Below are 17620 nucleotides of genomic sequence, written 5' to 3'. Positions count from 1 at the left end.
TGTGTGGTGCCTGCCATGGAAGACCTACCGCAACCACAGAAAACACCCATTAAACACTAAGAGAATCCAACGGATCTCAAAAATTTTCTTTGGGTCATGTCAGGAACCCAATATTTCCTAAAGAAACAAAACAGATTTTAAATTCTGTCAAAAATCTTTGGATTAATGATTTCATCTGCCTAGTTACAGTAGTGAACATTTCAACAGATATTGAAATAAATAATTATATGTACTATGTATTCCGCTGATATTCTAAATACGGAGCCGTTTTAACAGATCATTTTACAGAGTGCAGTAAGGGAATGCTAATGGAAGATTTTAAGAATAAAAAGATTATTCTGAAGATATCAATTATGTCTTCATTACAGGCTTTTATTATTTTGTCAGTACAGCTCTGAATAACAGCATCTCAAACCAGTAATCTCTAAGTTCAGGCTTCTCAGTTGCACTCACAGTTATTTTATCAGTGATGCACTGGAACAATTTCATTTAACATTTATTTATATTTTATAGCAATAAAGCAAGAGCAACACGGGGTGCAACTTTGTACCTGAACACTTAATTACTTAGAATACTAAGGAGGTCTGGAAGCTCAGTAATTACTAACCATATTAATATTCTTCACACTTCAGGAAAAACCCACCAGCTTTCACTCGAAGCTATAAAAGCCCACTGAAGTGATAGCCTTAGGCATATTCAGATGGATAAGATACATTTTTAAACCACTTTTCTAAAAATCTGCATTATTTTTTAACAAACTTTACAGAAACTCCTTCAATTACTTTTGTACATGAATGATTTTTTTTACCAAATTTAAAATTGGTCTTCTTAGTGCATGAAATTAAGGTTCACCTTTCCTATTTCTTGACCTAGGTTCCTTTATATTGTGCCAATCAATTGGTAGTTCTGAATTTTGTCTCCCATCCCACCGTATTTTTATCTTTTTTTAATCTATCAACAATAAACATTTCTTGAAAAAATGACACCACCAATCTCAGCTCTAGTAGAGAGCTTACTTTATCTATTTAGCATAAAACCTGGTATTTTTCCCACTAAGCATCATAAATATTCTTAGTAACGCGGTCAAAGGCGCCTGGTCTTTCTCCTGAGGCACCAGGAGCTACCCACTCAGGCAAGACACAAATTGATAAGGCACTTCCATTACATTTTCTCCTGCCCTTACGTACCGTTCCCATAGAGAAAAGACATTCAAAAATATTCTGGAGTTAAGAGTATATCCTCTAACAGGGTTAGCCCGTTTTCATTTTATATTGGCTGTCAGGGCATGCAGGCCACTCTTCCGTTTCTTTCTCCCACCACGCTAAATCCTAACTATGAAACCATTAGCTAACCTCTATATTCCTAAGAGGATTTTCCTAACCCGGGCTCTGCCTAAGAGCAGGAGAAGCCTACAGTGATTTTCCACTAGGTGATCCCCAGGACGTTTCCCCCAGGCTGTTCCACCCCTCATACCCGACGATCAACGCGCACGGATAACCCGGGGAGCGAACGGGGCCAATTACCGGGAAATTACCGGGAAATCACCGAGTTCGGGGAGTGCGCGGTGTCCACGGTACCGCAGCCGCACGGCCGCAACTCCGGCAGGGACCTGCGGAGCTCTGCGGCCGCTTCCAGCGGGCGGGAGGGCGGTCGGGCCCCGCACGGCCCCGCTGCCCGCCCCGGGCACCGCCGGCCCCCGCCCAGCCCCGCGCACCGCGGCGCCCCGGGACGGCTCCCGGCACGGCCGCCACCGCCGCACCACCACGCCTTGGGCTGCCGGACCAGCCGGACACACGGCCCGCCGCGCTCCCACGCCCCGCCGCACCGACCCCTCCGCCGGGCCCTTCCTCTCTTACCGGAGCAGCCGGAAGGACGCGCCGCGCACGAATCCCGGAGCTCAGCCGGGCCGCGATCAGCCCCGCATCTCGCCCTTGCCTGCGGGGACAGCGGTGCTGCAGCGGGGCTGCCGTGGCGGAGCTGGGCGCGCCCGGGCCGCGGCTCGGCCGGTGCCGCCCCGCACACGCGCGGACGGGCGGGCGCGGCTGCCGCGACGCCGCCGCAGGACGCGCCCCGCACAAAGATGGCGGCGCCGAGCGCCTCAGCCGCTCCTGGGAGCGCTGCCCCGCACAAAGATGGCGGCGCCGAGCGCCTCAGCCGCTCCTGGGAGCGCTGCCCCGCACAAAGATGGCGGCGCCGAGCGCCTCAGCCGCTCCTGGGAGCGCTGCCCCGCACAAAGATGGCGGCGCCAGGCCCGCGCCCCGCCCCCGGCCGCCCGCCCGCAGCGGGAGCTGCCCGCAGCAAAGATGGCGGGCGCGGAGTCCTGACGCCGCAGGTCTCCCTCACGTGGTAGCGGCTTCTCCCGACCGACGGCGGCCGCTTCTCCCTGTGCCGGAAGCGGATCCCGCCGGTCTGCGGGCGGCGCCGGGGCGGGAGCGGAGCGAGCTGCCCGCGGCCCCGGTGCTCGGCGGGCAGGTAACTGAGTGCGGCAGCTGTAGCGACCCGGCCCGGGCCCGGGGAGAAGCGCGCCGGCTTTTACCCGGGCGGCTGCGGGGAGGGGGCTGAGGGGCGCGCGGGGCACCCGGTTCTGTCCGCTGCCCGCCCGCGATGCCGGGGCTGCCCGCGCTGGGGAGGGCTCGGCCGGGCCGGGCGGAGGTGGCTTCTGCCCCACGGCCTCCATCGCCTCCCGCCGTGCCGCGGTGGCGCTCCCGGAGTCGCGATTCGGAGGCTTCGCCTTGTGTTCGGCGTCAGGGAGCGAGAGAGGTGCGCCCGTATCGGAGAGATTACGTCAGGCTATACTGGTTGTTTCTCGTGGTGTATCTGCAAAATAAACCAAGCGCTGAACGAGATAAACTTTCTGGCTGCTCTCAAGTCTTTTAACTCTTTCTGCTGGCAAATATGTTCTCCCAGCAGTCGTGGTTTCAGAGGCAGGGTTGTTGCCGTGCGTGATTTAGAGGCTGTAGTACGGGAACGGGCGGCTAATCAAAGCAGACCGAGCCCTCCTCAGTCCTGGCTGCACATCTGCACGTCTGCACACAGCAGTTCGACAAATGGGGCCTGAGCTGAACCAGCAAATTTGCTGTCTCCACATTAAGTCTTGTCTCTACTCAAAAACATCAATCAAACAAGTCATTTACCTGTGATTGAAGAGATTCCAGCTTGTAGAAGAAAATCGTCCTGGGCTTCTGTTGCATAACTTCGTATGTATCCTTCATTTGACAGGGTATTCCAGAGACCGTCTGTGATTGCTTTCAAGACAGTTTCACTCAATGAGGTATGGGAGAGAAGGAGCCATGTCAGAAGAAGCTGTTACTGAGACACGATTTTCTCTGAAGACAGTAGCTTTACGGGTGTTTCATCTTCCCCTTTCTTGGTATTATTCTCTTAACCAGGTAATAAATACGTTATCTAAATATTGTTGCTTTTGTTATACATTTAGGGGTTTGTTGTAGTGTTGTACCTGCTCTTATGAGTGTGAATTAAATTTGTACAGAATACTTGGGGGTTTAGTTTGTTTGTAACACTGAACTAAAATAAATGTGTTCTTTTTCTGCTATTAAACACTTAGCACATCATCCTACATCTTCTTTACCTGCAGTGTCTGTGTGTATCTGTTTTGTAACAATGCAGTGATTCTCAAAATACCAAAATTCTCAAATTGTCTTTTTTTTTTCTTGTAGATTTTTACAAGCTAAACATAACTGTCATTAGATTTTGAATAATAGTTTTGCTTTTAACACCAGGTCTTTAATATGATTGTATTTTATTTTTCTTGAACTAGACACTTATAAGCAAAAGCTATGTAATGTTCACTGTTCCCTGTAAGTACTTTTCTAATACTGCATATAAAACCAGGCTGAGATATTCTCAGTCTTAGCTACATGTGCTCATTTCTACATTTTTTCTATATATTGCATACTTCAAAACTTTCACTGCAAGATCACTGTTTTCTTTTTCATATCCTTTTTATGTCCTTTTTAAATACCACACGCAGCTCCCTTATGTGCAACTATTAACTTTACTCTTTTTAGAGGTTTTCATTTCACTGTTAATCAATTTATGGTCATGTTTGTAGGCACACACAAATCTAAAGAAATCCACTTGTGGTTCTTTGAAACATTCGTTTTAACATTTAATTTTGTGACCTTAGAGGTTTTGATCTCAGGTGTTTGGTTATTAACTCTTTTCTGTGAAATACAGTAGTCTTTTGTCAGTTTTGTGTTGGTGCTGTTTCCTTTTCCTCATGGAGTGCAGTGGTGTAGACCTCAGTCAAGGCATGGGACCAGGAAGGGCAGGTGGGTCAAAGGTGCTTGTCTCGTTGACTGTAAACTCAGTGCAGAGAGAAGCTTTCAATGTTTCTTCAGATTGCACAGTGGTGATAGTATTTACCAAGTGCACAGCAACCAGGAGTGCCAGAGTGCAGTGGTGCTCTGTGTGCTCTCTCTGGTATGAGGAATCACATTACACAAACACCAAATGAGGCCCAAGAACCGTGGATCTGTTTTCTCCCAGCAGTCTGTTCCTCAAGCAGCATAAGTTTCCAAAAAGATTTTGTGACTGTGAACTGTTGTTTCCAGTTAAATGGCACTTTTCTTCTTCATGTATCTTGTTACTATGTATGTTACGTATTTTGTTAATGGCTTTTGATCCTAGTTGTTTGTGTATGTGGTTCTTATTTACTAATTTAAACACCTATAGAGCTATGACTGATCTAGATCCAAAATAAAATGTAAATTTTTTTTCCGAACTGTTAATTTGGTGAAATGCATTTAAATACACATTCTATCAAAATGAAACACTGCATGAATGTTGGCATTAGGATCTTCCAGTCTTTCACAGTGCAGGAGGTAGTGTACTTGCAAAAGGCGAATTCCTTCTCAGTATTTTTTGCTGTTAGAGATTTAATTGAAGCCCTGCATTATCCTGGCATTAAGAAGAAATTAAAGAAACTCAAATCTTTGTTTGAAAGTCATTTGCTTAGATCCCCATAGTCTGCGGATTTGCAATATACCTTACAGTTCTTGGTGCTGCTGTCTGTCTCTCAGTATATATATTTGCAATTAAATCACACTTTTATTTTCAGATAAAGCTTTCCCCAGGGTTAAAGAAACTTTTCACAGTAACAGCAGTGAGTGCAATATCTGTGATTTTTCTGGCCCATCACTTTAAAAGAAGACGTGGAAAGAAAAACAAAAAAGTGCCACCATGGGAACCAGCTCATCTTGTGTTAGAGTGCACCAAAGCAGCTGCTTCAGAAAAAGGTGCGGCATGGAACCCCCAAGTTGGGTGTTTTTTTGTTGTTTTCTTGGAGAGGAAAAAAAGTTTTGTGTGGGGATGGGTGTGCATAACTGCAGTAGTAAACCAAACTATTTTCCTTTGATCATGGGTTGGAAGAGAACTTTAAAGTTCATCCAGTCCAACCCCTGCATTGAGTAGGGATGTCTTCACTAGACCAGGTTAATCATGGCCCCCTCCAACGTGGCCTTGGATGTTTCCAGGGATGGGGCATCCATGACTTCTCTGGGCAATCCATTCCATTGTTTTAGCACCCTCATTGTAAACACTTTCTTCCTTGTTATCTAATGCAAATCAGCCCTCTTTTAGTTTTAAAACCATAACCCATTTGCCTATTGCAGCAGACCCTGCTGAAAAGTCTGTTCCCATCTTTATTATAGGCCCTCTTCAAGTACTGAAGGGCTGCAATAAGATCTCCCTGGAGCCTTCTCCAGGTTGAACAACCTCAACTTTTAGCCTTTCCTCATAGGAGAGGTGCTCCATCCCTCTAGTCATCTCCATGGGATGGAACACCTGAGTGGGTTTGAATTATTAGACTCTACATTTTGCATTTGTCAAATTAGAAACAAAATTACAGTATCTTATAAGGAAGCTGGGCTTCTTGTCAAAGGTGACATTTTAATCATGTACCGTGGTTAAAACTCTTTATCAATAGTGTATTAACAATGGGCTTTGCCATTCTTGCATGTTTATCTCAATACAGAGAAATTCAGATCTGATATTTTATAGAAGAGGCAAATAATTAAGCTAAAATGCATAGTTACGGTTACAGATAGTGAATTCTAATGTGTAGTTTCTCAAGTAGAATTGTAAATAAAAGAATAATTGTTGTTTGCTCCTAAATTGGATTTTATTGAAAAGAGTAAATGCAATTCTTGTTAGATTTGCAAAAGAAGCAATATTTTGAGTTTGCAAGAGCTTTAAAATAAATGTATCTCTTAGGTTCTAGTTGTTCCAGTAGTCGACAAAACTTGACTCTTTCTCTGAGCTCTGCCAAGGAAAAAGGATCTCAGTCCTGTATCTATGCAAATGGAGGACTTTTCAGTAAATTCTCTGGTTCAGTTCAAAGCCTGACCTCGGTAAGTATACGTATTTTAAGGCTCTTGAATGTCTGTTAAGTTGTGTTGAATATGCATCTAAAGGCTTCACTGAGCTGAAGGAAGTTTCCTGAACAAACTGCATAGGCACAGAGATGGTGAGAAACCACTGTCCTTACCACAGAGTACAACAAGTTTCTAGGCAGATGGCTTGGATGTATTGTACTCTGGCAGGAATGTGGTTCTAAGGAAACTCTCTATAAAAACGCTTTGTTTTTTAAGGTTCAGAGTGCCACCTCTTGTCACAGTTGTGCTTGTGCCAATTCTAATTCCTGGGATAAAGCAGATGAAGATGACATTAAGCTTGTCAATATTCCAGTGACTACACCTGAAAATTTATATTTGATGGGTAAGTCATAATAAGAATATTCAGCATCTGCTTACAGTGAATGTAAATATTTTCTTGGGTTTATGGTAAAGTGACACAAAATATTATTGTGTTCTTTCTCACTGTCCTGTTGGCAAGTATCTGAGAACATTTCCATAAAATTATGAAATCATACTTGATCTAAAGTTAGTTTTCCAGAATACTTTTTCTTCCACTATTTGCCGTAGTAATCCTTAAAATCAAGTCCTGACACATGGGGAGAATTGTCACATTTCTGTACACAAAAAGAAGGCAAATATGTACTGGGAATATACTGGTGTATGCTGGGAAGTGATGTTTTGACTTACATCTCTGTGATAATTATGCTTATTTTAGCTACATATTTTCCCATGTCTGTAAATGTGAATGTAGCTGAAGCTGTTCCTGCTCTGCCCTAGGCATGGAGCTGTTTGAAGAAGCACTGAGGCGCTGGGAGCAGGCTCTAACATTTCGTAACAGGCAGGTTGAAGATGAAGCAATCTGTGGTTCCATTAAGCTGGGAGCAGGAGATGCAATTGCAGAAGAAAGCGTAGAAGTGAGTACATCCAGTCTGTAATCTGCTGATGGTGCCCTGATTTGTTCTGTGTTATTACCTAAATCTTTTCAAATTCAATTACCAAACTTGACAATTGATTCAATTTCCAATTTAGTGGTATTGTATTTAAAGGAGGTAAGAGATCTGAGTTCATTCCTTCTGACTTTTTTGGTTGGTTATTTGGAGGAGGCCTTGGGAAGAGAACTTACATTATTTATCTTTTGGCAATTGCTGATGCACCAGTGTTTGCTTCTGGACAATATTATTGAGCTATCAAGCAGACAGTTTCCCTGCACGTTACCCCTTGGGTCCTCTCTTTTTTTTATGATTATGTCAGAGGGTATCTGCTTGCCTAAGACAAATGTCTCAGGGAAAAATTATCAGATTGTGCATATTCACAAACAATGTGCTTAAACTTTGTTTTCCTCCTTTCTTATAAATTAAATGCTAAAAATATTTTGAAATAAACGGATATGTGTTACTTCCTCTATTTCTAGCACAGCAAATATCACAGATAATTTAAAAATATTTTTAAATTTAGATTTTATTTTTTTATTGCTCTAAATAAAATGTGCGTGTGGTCTGAAAAGTGTATATATTGTGGATGTTGAAGTTGTCATCTCATAGTGTCCCTGTGTGGTTTGTAGGAAATTAATGTGGCACGGTTTGCTCCGTGAAGGCTTGATATCCTTGGATTTTACAAAGGAATCCTACAGGCTGAAAGCAAATAGAAAATCTTCTAATGTCTGTCTTCTTCCAGGATATCATTAGTGCTGAATTCATTCATAAGCTTGAATCTCTTCTTCAAAGAGCTTATCGTCTTCAGGAAGAGTTTGAAGCCACCCTTGGGGTCTCTGATCCTGCTGCTCTAGCTAATGATATTGGTGAGTAATGATGCTTTACATCCTTTTTGCTTGTAATGATTGCTCTTGGAGAGAGGACTGAAATATCCACTGAGCAAAATTATATTTATCCGTGAATCAACAACAGAAAAATCACATTCTTTACATTATTGTGTTTGATGAAGTGGTTCTATTTTAGATAACAATGGATTGAAAGGAAATAGTTTTCTTTGTAACTGGTCAGTATTTAAACATTTACACAGCAAGATTATATGAGCCTTTTTATAGCATGGGTGTTCAGAGGTTTTATGCGTCTTCTGAACTATGAAACTTGGTATGCTTTGTCATAATAGTTTTACCAAAAAGGAAAATTAAACTAGGAAGACTTACTCTGACGCAGATAGCCATTAGCAAAGGTCTTATCTCTGGCGAGTGCAATTTATCTCAGTTCTGAGTGACTAAGCTGTTACAACAGCCCATATAATGAGTAGTTGCTGCCTGACATGCTGATGAAGTACAGATAGTTTGATTATTTTTATTGTAAGAATTGGATCTTAAAGATGGATGCTGCCGTACCCTTTCATAGTTTAAGGTGAAGCATGTGTTCTGGAATGACTGTGGAGTTGAAAGGCAGAGCACGTTGTGGGCTCAGTCTGTCGGGAGCCGTGTGCCGGGCTCCAGCGTGCCTGGCACGAGGTGGCAGTGCTGTGCTTTCCTCTCCTGGCCCTCCTCGTCCTGCAGCGACCAAACACAGCCTTGGCCAAGGGGGGAATTATTGAGGTCAGAGCTGGCTTTCTGACTCAGCTGCGTACTCCTGTAAATGGAACCCTTAAAGCAAAAAAGCATTTGAACGTTTCATTTTGGTGTCTGAAACCATCAGTCAAGTTGCATTGTGTATTCATTGTAATTAGAAATTTATTTGTGATTTCTGTCTTCAGGCCAAATTAATAAAATGGTACTCAAAGATACTCATTCATGTGAATGCTCAATGTGTTTAGTTATTGTTTTGCTTGGTTACCCTGGGAGTACTTACAATTAATATTTCATTTTTCAGATGTGATAACTAAATTCTTGTTTACCAAGAATGTTCTGAGAATTTGATTCCTTTCAAATGTTCTTTATAGAAATTATTTCTGATCTCTTGATTACTTTATTATTTAAATTTTCTTTGTGCTGGCCCAGATGAGTGAGGAAAAAAAGTAATGAACTGGTTTAGTAAATACTGTTTCCTGTGTTCAGGATTTGGGGCTTTTCGTCATTATCTTTCTTGAATTTTTGACTTGAACAGCAAGTATATTAAAGCATGCATCACTTTTTCAGAATATTTCAATAAAAAATCAGAAGGACATCATCTCCTTTGAAGCACTTGTGATGCTTGGAAGATTTTTGTTCAATATTTGTTACATTAACGACAGCAGGAATGGAAGGGTTCAGGAGTCACAAGAATAAGCAAGTCCAAGAAAATTATGAAATCCCAGTGGTCAAAAGAAATAAAGATAGTACAGTCTTCTTTGCACTACTAAGAATAAGAATAATACCCTACTGCAAAATACAAACTACAGTTCTGAACAGAAACAGAAGTGAAGGGTCCTGTGCTATGTAGGAATGAATATAATTTGTGGCAGAAGAGGCAGCTGAGAAGTTTTCCTGGATGATTTATATGTAAAACTTATTAAAGAAATTAGATAAAAAAGCTTCCTAATCTACCATTTACTGTTCACTAATCTTGGAAAATGGGAATGGAGGTTGTTTGTTTGTTAAGGTTTTGAGATAAATTTGCAATTTCCCAATCATTTGGAACAGTCTCCAGCATGTCGTGCCTGTGAAACAGAGTTGCTAATTTGCAGTTCTGTTACCACAAACAAAATGATAAAATATTTAATTAGTGCTAGTTGATACAGTTTCATAGTAGGTAGGTTTTCTTGGACTATAGGTTTTTGAGAAATCTGCAGTTTGGAGAATTGGTATAGCATAAATTAGGTGATAATATTTAGCTCACTGACACGAACATTTATTTATATTTCCATCCACTGTTAAAGGAAAGATTTGCCTTTTAGGGAAGATATTTGGTCAAATGCTGTAGTTTTGTCAACTACATAGTTGATTATCAGATCATTTGTAGAGCTGGAAGTTGATAAAAACTTGTAATTTAGGGCATTTAAAGCACTGAAATAATAAAAAGCAAAGGTTAGTAATAAAGATCTGAATTATCTATTTAAATTGTTTCAATCTAAGAAACTACATTCGATCCTGGCAGGTATGGATTGTGCACATAAGACATTTTAAAAATCATGAAGGAACAGTGTTGGAAAGTTACGCATTGTAATCAGTGTAAGCTCCTGGGACATGGCTGTAGAAAAAAACCCTTTTCTAACCTTTGTCTGTGTGCAAAGGAAGCACCAGCATAGAGGCAGAGCTGCAGTCTTGGGTTGATGTGGTTTTAGAATACTGTGTCTGGTCCTGTTGGTCATATTTCAGAAGATTGAAAATTCTCGACAGCTCAAAACAAGCCATAGAAATTTTCCATGTTTTGGAAAAACAAGCTAATCTGTGCTTCACTTTGGGCATGTCAGCTCCTTAGTGAAGAAAATACTGAGAGGTGACTGACTTGTTCTGAATAGCTGCTTACACATGGAAAAGGTATGTGGTGCTAGGGATTTGTAGACCTTGTTGTCAGAGTCATAACTAGATCGAATTTCTAGTTGTTCAAGTGAAACAAGTGAAGTTATGAAGTAAGCTACCCTCAACGTACTTCAGAGGCAAGATTATTTTTTTTAGTGCTGTTTCGAGGAATGTTTTCATTCTTTGAGAGGAAGATACAAACCTGGGGTTAAATGGTCAGTGTGGTCTTTCTGGCATTTAAGTATTTCCCCTTAGTACTGTTTTTTCTTTATCTGTGGGCCTTTGAGTGAATAAGAAAAAGCCTTTGTCCCTAAAAATTCGTAATTGCCCCATCCATGCAAGTGCTCAAGGTCAGCCTGGACAGGGCTTTGAGCCACTTGATCTAGTGGTTGCAGGGGTTGGAACTAGATGGTCTTTGATGTCCCTTCCAACCCCAACCATTCTGTGATGACACTTGCAGTTCATTAAAAGTGCTTATAACCAGCTCTCATGCTTCAGGCTTTCAACTGTTCACCCACAACAATAATCAGAAAATGTTTAGCTCTGTTTTTTTTCTCTGATACGTAGGAAGGATGGCTGTGGTTTATGGATTTTTCTTCTGTTTTCTCTACCTGAGGTGCTTGTGATCAGCTGCAGCTGGAGTTGGGGCTCTGACAGTTGGACAGATGCTATCAAGTGCTACATAAATGCCTGACAGGCACTTCTCATTCTTATTTATAAGAATGTAACTTGTTTATAATTTGGTTTATAAGGAACTCCAGATTTGTTCAGAAGGCAGCTTAGTAAGGTAAAAATTTCTAGCAATTTCTCAATTTCGGCTTTCTCTGTAAATTCTTCGATCAAACTTACGGAGCTTCTGAAACCTCTCTACCCCTACTTATCTGCTGCTCACAGATGCTTTAGACCTTTAAATGTACTCTTCCCGGATGAACATTTCCCCCTACCACATCAAATTTAGATCTTAGGGCTGCCATTGATCAATCATGCCACAGGCTTGATTTTCGCTTTGTGATCCCACTTACTATTTGAAGTTGGTTGTGCGTGATAAACAATTTACCAAGAAGCAGCCTTCTGGAGGAGGCTGTGGTCACATGGGAGAGTCAGGAATCAGTTACCTGGTGGCCTGTTGGAGTACAAGAGCTTGTTACTGCAGCCGCTTTCCTCATGTCTTTCCCATGTCTTTCCTCATGTGCTGTGTCTGAAGTGCCTCTCTTCTGCCTGCCAGGACAGCTACTTCCAGTATTTCTAAATATTCGTCTTTCAGCAGTGCAGAAGACAGAGGTGTAAATAAATATGATTTTTTTTCTCTGTGAGTAGAATACTGTTAAGAGTAATAATAATAAAAATAATTGCAAATGATAATTTTCAACTTGGTAAGCTGTTGTTGAGTTATAAATTATTAATACCGCCCTGGAAAAGACTTGCATTTTAACTAGATGAAATAATGGAATGCCAATGTGTTCACCGTTGTTGCATTCTCCACTGGACTTTCAGTATTATCATATGAATCAGTAAGCTAAAACAGGATTTCTGTAGAAGAAGTACTTCTGGACATGAAAATAAAAGAAATACGTAGGACTAAACTGTGGTTGTTTTTGTGCTGTTCCTCTTAGTACTGTGAACCAGCGTGGGTTCAGGAGCCTACAAACAGGCTTTCCTGAGGGAGGCATAAGGCTGCACTCCGTCAGAATGGAGGCAGCTGGCATAAAACTGAAACTAAATATCCATCCTGCTACTTTTCTGAGTGATGAATGTAAAGGTGTGTAGAGGGTTAAAAGCTTCCAGTACTTTCAGGAGTCCGTCTTTGAAGAAAGTTCTCTGTATTTTTTTTCCTATTTAGATCTTTTCGAACAGACTGAAATGTTAGTCGAGTTAACTTGGGAGGAATGCAAAGAGTTGGGAGAGAAACAATAGCTTTACTTACAAGCAGAATTGCAGGTCAGAGGGGAAAGTTCTCAAATTGTAGGGTTCCTTGTCAGTGCCAGATTCCTAATACTTCATATTATTATTTTAATTTCTACTGCAAAAAGGAATACTGGCATTCAAACTGATGGGGAATTGTGGACACTGGCTCTTAAACTTTTTGACGATATTAAAATGTATTAATTAATGTTCATACATTTTAATTTTTAAAATATTTACTTTTTATTGTGTATCAGTTCTACGGTTTAAAACAAATTAAGTGTTTGAACTACTGTAGTAAAATCTCTCGCAAAGGTCTGTGCTGTTGAATGATTTTGTTGAAAGGTTTGTCTGTTTCTTTTTTTAATTTTCTTCTCACACTCAGAGATATGTCTGGCATTTTGGAGAGAATAAGCAGAGCCTTTAACCTAGTGACAAAACTGTTTGGAGAACTGATTTACATATTAGAAACCTTTTCTTCAGCAGCTCTTAAAACACAAAAATCTCTGCATAATCAGTGGAGCTGTTGAAACCTCCTTTTTATATAATTTATTAAGATAGACTTCTGTAATGTCTTTTAAACCATGGATTAATATCTACAGCCTGTAATAGCTTTTTCTTGCTTTGTTCCTTCAAGATAAATTTACATTAAATAATTTCTTAATTTCTTAGAGAAGGCCTAAACATTTTAGTACTGCCTCAAACAGGTTTGAAATTGAAACAAAAGAAAACAACAACTTTTTGTCTAAGTGTGAAAATGTACTCATCCCAACAAATGGGGGAAAAGGAAAGAGAACAATATTTCTAAGTCTGAGAAAAACCCAGAGAAATTACTCCAATCCTATTTTTTAAAAAATGATGCCTATTTTGAACATAATTTTTAGCTATTGGAGTTTGTTGAAGTTCAGCAACTGCTAAAACATGAGGTCTCTCATATTGCAACTTACTGCTGCTACTCCTTATTTCTGATGCCCAAGAGATGCTCAAAGTGCAGATGTTTGAATTGGATTTTATGTCTTTCCCAATCAGTAGTATTTAAATCTTCCCTTTAAAGGCATTTTGCCCAATATTAATAACACTTCCTTTTTAAATTGCTGTCCATAAAATTCCTTATCAGAAAGCAGCTTGGTGCAGTGCTTGACTAGAGTAAGATTGGTAGTTAGAAGTTCAATCTAATACTGAAGCAAAAATATTTCTGCAGATGTTTTGTGTATGAAAAGTTTATAATGCTTGGCTTTCTCTGTGATACTCTTTAGTTTTGCAATACTCTACTGAAAATGTAAAGTAGCTTTTCATAGACATGCAGTGAAGTTACTGCTGCTGAAAAAATAGTGATATTCATAATATGTATCTTTTTGTTGCTATTTGCGAACATGGAGTGCATTTTTCTGTTAATCCTAGAAGCTGAAATCTTTTTAACAGAGGCTCGAGAATGTCTATTTTACTGTTCACTGACCCAGCACTGGAGAAGTCAAGGTCACTTAATATGGTCACTTAGCTTGGAGGCTTTTCCTAAAGCATTTCCAATAAGAGGAGAAAGAGTCTGTTTCTGGTTTTTGAGGACTCTTGTTACTGTTTGCCCAACAACTTTGCCATTAGATCCAACAGTGCAGGCTATTTATACACCTCATTGCTTTCCCTTAAATGGCATCCCCGAGCCCTGTCTTGTTTCTGTCCACACCAAAACTCCTGTCTAAGCCCTTGTCTCTCTCACTTCTTGACTCCTGCCATGTTTTGTCTTGCCTTGTCCATTTAAAACTTGCTTGTCTGACATGGACTTAGCTGTTGTTTATAAAAATCACCTTTGCTCGTTTTTCTGACCAGATTATTCCTCTCTTAAGAAGTCTCTCTCCCTGGAGAACTTCTCTTCAAATGAAATACAATGGTCCTCCTTTTGGCTCTAAAAGCTGCTTATAATGGAGCCACGATCCACCAACATGATTTCCCAGGCTTTGTTCAGTTAGCTTTTCCTGTGGTCCCTGCTCAGGCCTCCTAACACAAAGTGCGTCTCAACTCATTCTGCTCGTTCTTTACAATTTCTGGGCAGCTGCAATTGTCTCTTTCTCAATTTTTAAAAAACTACTTTAAAAGTACGTATTTGCCTTCTTTTTGAGTAAAGAAAATTCATCATTTTCCCCATGCATGGGGGCTTGAATTATTAACTGCTTGCCTGCATTTTGAAAAGTTATATGTAACTAGAAAAAGGCTCCCAAGTTGGTTTTTTTAATTTCTTCTCTCCTCTCTCATGTTTTTGTGATACATTCTTAAAAAGTTACAGTTTGCAGATTCTTTTTCTTACTAGAGAAGATGTACATATACTTAACATCTATTAGTTTGTGTATGTTGTGAGTATAAATGTTCTAGAGGTGGGAAAAATCAGATAGATGGCAATGAGTGAGGGTGGGATAAGTGTTTATTTTTCTGGCTGGAGTACTGGCAGTGTGAGGTTATATAAACTTATGATCAAGAACATGTTTTGGTACAATTCCTCTTTTAGAACTTCTCTGAAAACAATCTCATCTTGCATTGCAGTCTACTTTTAAGAGAGGCTTGTCTGAGACGTTTTTGGGCAAAATGAAGAAAGTTGAGCCATAATAGGCTGGAGGAGATAAAGGCAGTGGTAGTTCAGAATTTGAAAAGACTTCCAAGGTAATCAACTCTCTTGGCTTGGCAGCTTAGCCTTGGAAGTGCAGAAACAATACTTCAAGCTTTCCAATTGCTTTGGAGCGCAATATCAAAGTGGAATATTGACAGAATCATAAAATCAGCAAATACGGATCTCTACACTATAGTTTTGTTAATTCAGTAGTTAGAGCTAAAATAGATGCACTTCTGTCTGCAATTTATTTTCAAGGACTCAAAATGAAATTAAAATATTGTGTGCATGTGCACATGCCCAAAAACTAAGAACTTTTCTTAATGAATGTGTCTGCTATGTATAAGTCATGGTGCTCTTTAAGTGGAAGACTTGGACCCATCAAGCTGGCATAAAAGGCTGTGGTATATCCGTATAGCACAGTCTTCAAGAGCTGCTGTTAACAGGACTTGTTATCTAGCACTGACCGTGCCCCATCACTACAGCTCTGCACAATTATTTGTTATTTTATTTATTTGTACTAATGCCAAGCGTTTATTTTGGAGTGTAGTTTTTTAATTGTTTACCCTGTAACTGGAGGGCTCAAGTAGCTTGTGTAAGCATTTCATTCCTAATGGCCTTTTCATATCATACAATTTTCTAAACTTCTGTTTCAGCTTGAAATGTTTCAAAGTTGAAGCTAAATGTGGGAGTAAATTTATTTTTGTGGAAAGTTATTGCAAAAGTGAACAATAACAATGGAGAGAGTAAAATTTTTTTTTTATGTGTCATTTTTCTCTCATGCATGTATTTGTGCAGTTAATTGCTAAAACTTTTAGAAAAAGTAACGGATTGATTTCGCTTTTGATGGTTCAAACGAAAGGGGTTTTTAAAAATAAATTCCTGTCTCTCATTCTCTGTGAGATAGCTGGAGTGTGCACATGTCCCACCTTACCTAATAATCCAGTTTGTAGCAAAGTGCTATGGTGTAACTGATTCAAAAGCACATGTAGATCACACCAGGCTTTATTCTCTCTCCTGCTATTTAAAGCTGCCCTTGTTCTACATGGAGAAAGGCTGTGAGTATTTAAAGGTAAATGTATGCATATTTCCACATGGCTTGGCACTGATGAGCAGCTGCTCAAACAGATGTAGTTAAAGTTGCCATCTAGTCAATATGTTAGTTATCTGTGTCAAACCAATCAGGTAAAATGAAACAAGGCCTGAATAATAAAGGACGTATGTAACTTAGGTGATTGCCAACAGGTTGCTCTAATCATTACTTGCATTATGATTCAAGTATTAGTATGTTGTTACTAAGGTATTTAGCAACCTCATAGTGTTATTCATTAGGTTTTTTAGTTTCAGTTTGATAATTGGTCTCATTTAGTAAACTGAAAATTCAGAAGAATGCTTCATAGAGTACAATAAGGATTCTTATCTCATTCTTTCCCATTGCAGGGGACAAGTGGAATGCAAGTAGGCCCCAGTCACTGGGGCTCTTAAGATATTCTTTAAGTCTTATTGCTTCAAGTTAAGCATATGTCTTAGTAATTTAAGTTCTTAAACCCTATCTGTGTGCAACTGGGTTTGCAAAAGCCAGTCACATTCCTGAGCAGTGTCACTGGAGTCTGCAGTGTTCTGGAAAACAGTTCTGCCCTGAAACTGAAGGGAAGACCGAGATTATTAGGGTGTTCTTACAGAGTTTGTCTGTGTCAAACCTGCTCCATTCTGAACACAGTCCACGTGTGAGCCCAAAACACACACCTATGTCTGCATCTTTTGATGTTTATTTCACTGAGGATCACCAGTTTTATAGCTGGTTCTGTCTTTGTCTGATAATTCAGGGATGAGAAGGTATCAGATTTTTCTGATACTGTCTTCATACATGTAAGTGGAATTATCAACTGCTGGACAGCATATGTTTCTTTTAATGGAAGAACAAATGAATTTGTGGGTTCCTTTTGTCAGGCTGTCTTTCTTGCTTTGAAATATCAACATCTCTATGGCATGATGTACTGGCTAAAGAAAAACCTTCCCAGAAATCTTCGTTTGACAAGATCATCTTGGATGACCCCATACTCTTATGCTTTGTCCAACGTAGTAGTTTTTATGCCAGAATACTAAAATGTTTGCTCTTTCAGGTTTCATATAACATGTTAAGAAACTGATTTGAAAGAAAAAAGTAATTTGAAGGAACAATTAGAAACACAACAAGTTTCAGGAGCTGAGCAACAGTTGCTGGTTATTATTGTCCCTTTTCATCATGACATGTGGTAATATCTGCTCTTTGAAGAAATGCATGGTGGGAAAGCCAAGAAGGAGGCAATGAATTGCCTTGGAGGGAAGGAAGGGATGCACTGGTATAGTAATGCACTGGTGTAAACA

At 40.2% G+C, this 17620-nt stretch overlaps 2 protein-coding genes across 7 annotated transcripts in view; one reads left to right on the top strand and one right to left on the bottom strand.

The window, feature by feature from the left end:
- Positions 1 to 2026, bottom strand: part of USP33 (ubiquitin specific peptidase 33) — a 38190-nt gene extending 36164 nt beyond the window's left edge. For 2 of the 3 annotated variants that reach the window (XM_066192612.1, XM_066192611.1), the window contains exon 1: positions 1857 to 2026. The gene's annotated coding sequence lies outside the window, so the exon portion shown is untranslated. The remainder of the gene's footprint in view (positions 1 to 1856) is intronic. The other variant, XM_066192613.1, reaches the window with a different exon arrangement.
- Positions 2027 to 2385: 359 nt separating this feature from the next.
- Positions 2386 to 17620, top strand: part of MIGA1 (mitoguardin 1) — a 34540-nt gene continuing 19305 nt past the window's right edge. For 3 of the 4 annotated variants that reach the window (XM_066192608.1, XM_066192609.1, XM_066192607.1), the window contains exons 1-7: positions 2386 to 2472; positions 3220 to 3389; positions 5081 to 5258; positions 6235 to 6371; positions 6612 to 6738; positions 7155 to 7291; positions 8052 to 8175. In XM_066192608.1, coding sequence (XP_066048705.1) covers positions 3267 to 3389; positions 5081 to 5258; positions 6235 to 6371; positions 6612 to 6738; positions 7155 to 7291; positions 8052 to 8175 — 826 coding nt within the window. In that variant the 5' untranslated portion in view covers positions 2386 to 2472; positions 3220 to 3266. Of the gene's footprint in view, positions 2473 to 3219; positions 3390 to 4223; positions 4293 to 5080; positions 5259 to 6234; positions 6372 to 6611; positions 6739 to 7154; positions 7292 to 8051; positions 8176 to 17620 lie in introns of those variants that run through there. The other variant, XM_066192610.1, reaches the window with a different exon arrangement.

Source organism: Chamaea fasciata, unplaced genomic scaffold, assembly GCF_029207755.1.
Source record: "Chamaea fasciata isolate MVZ Bird 193981 ecotype frontalis unplaced genomic scaffold, bChaFas1.0.hap1 SCAF_10, whole genome shotgun sequence".
Classification (NCBI taxonomy): Eukaryota; Metazoa; Chordata; class Aves; order Passeriformes; family Sylviidae; genus Chamaea; species Chamaea fasciata.
This window is presented reverse-complemented; position numbering and strand designations above follow the sequence as displayed.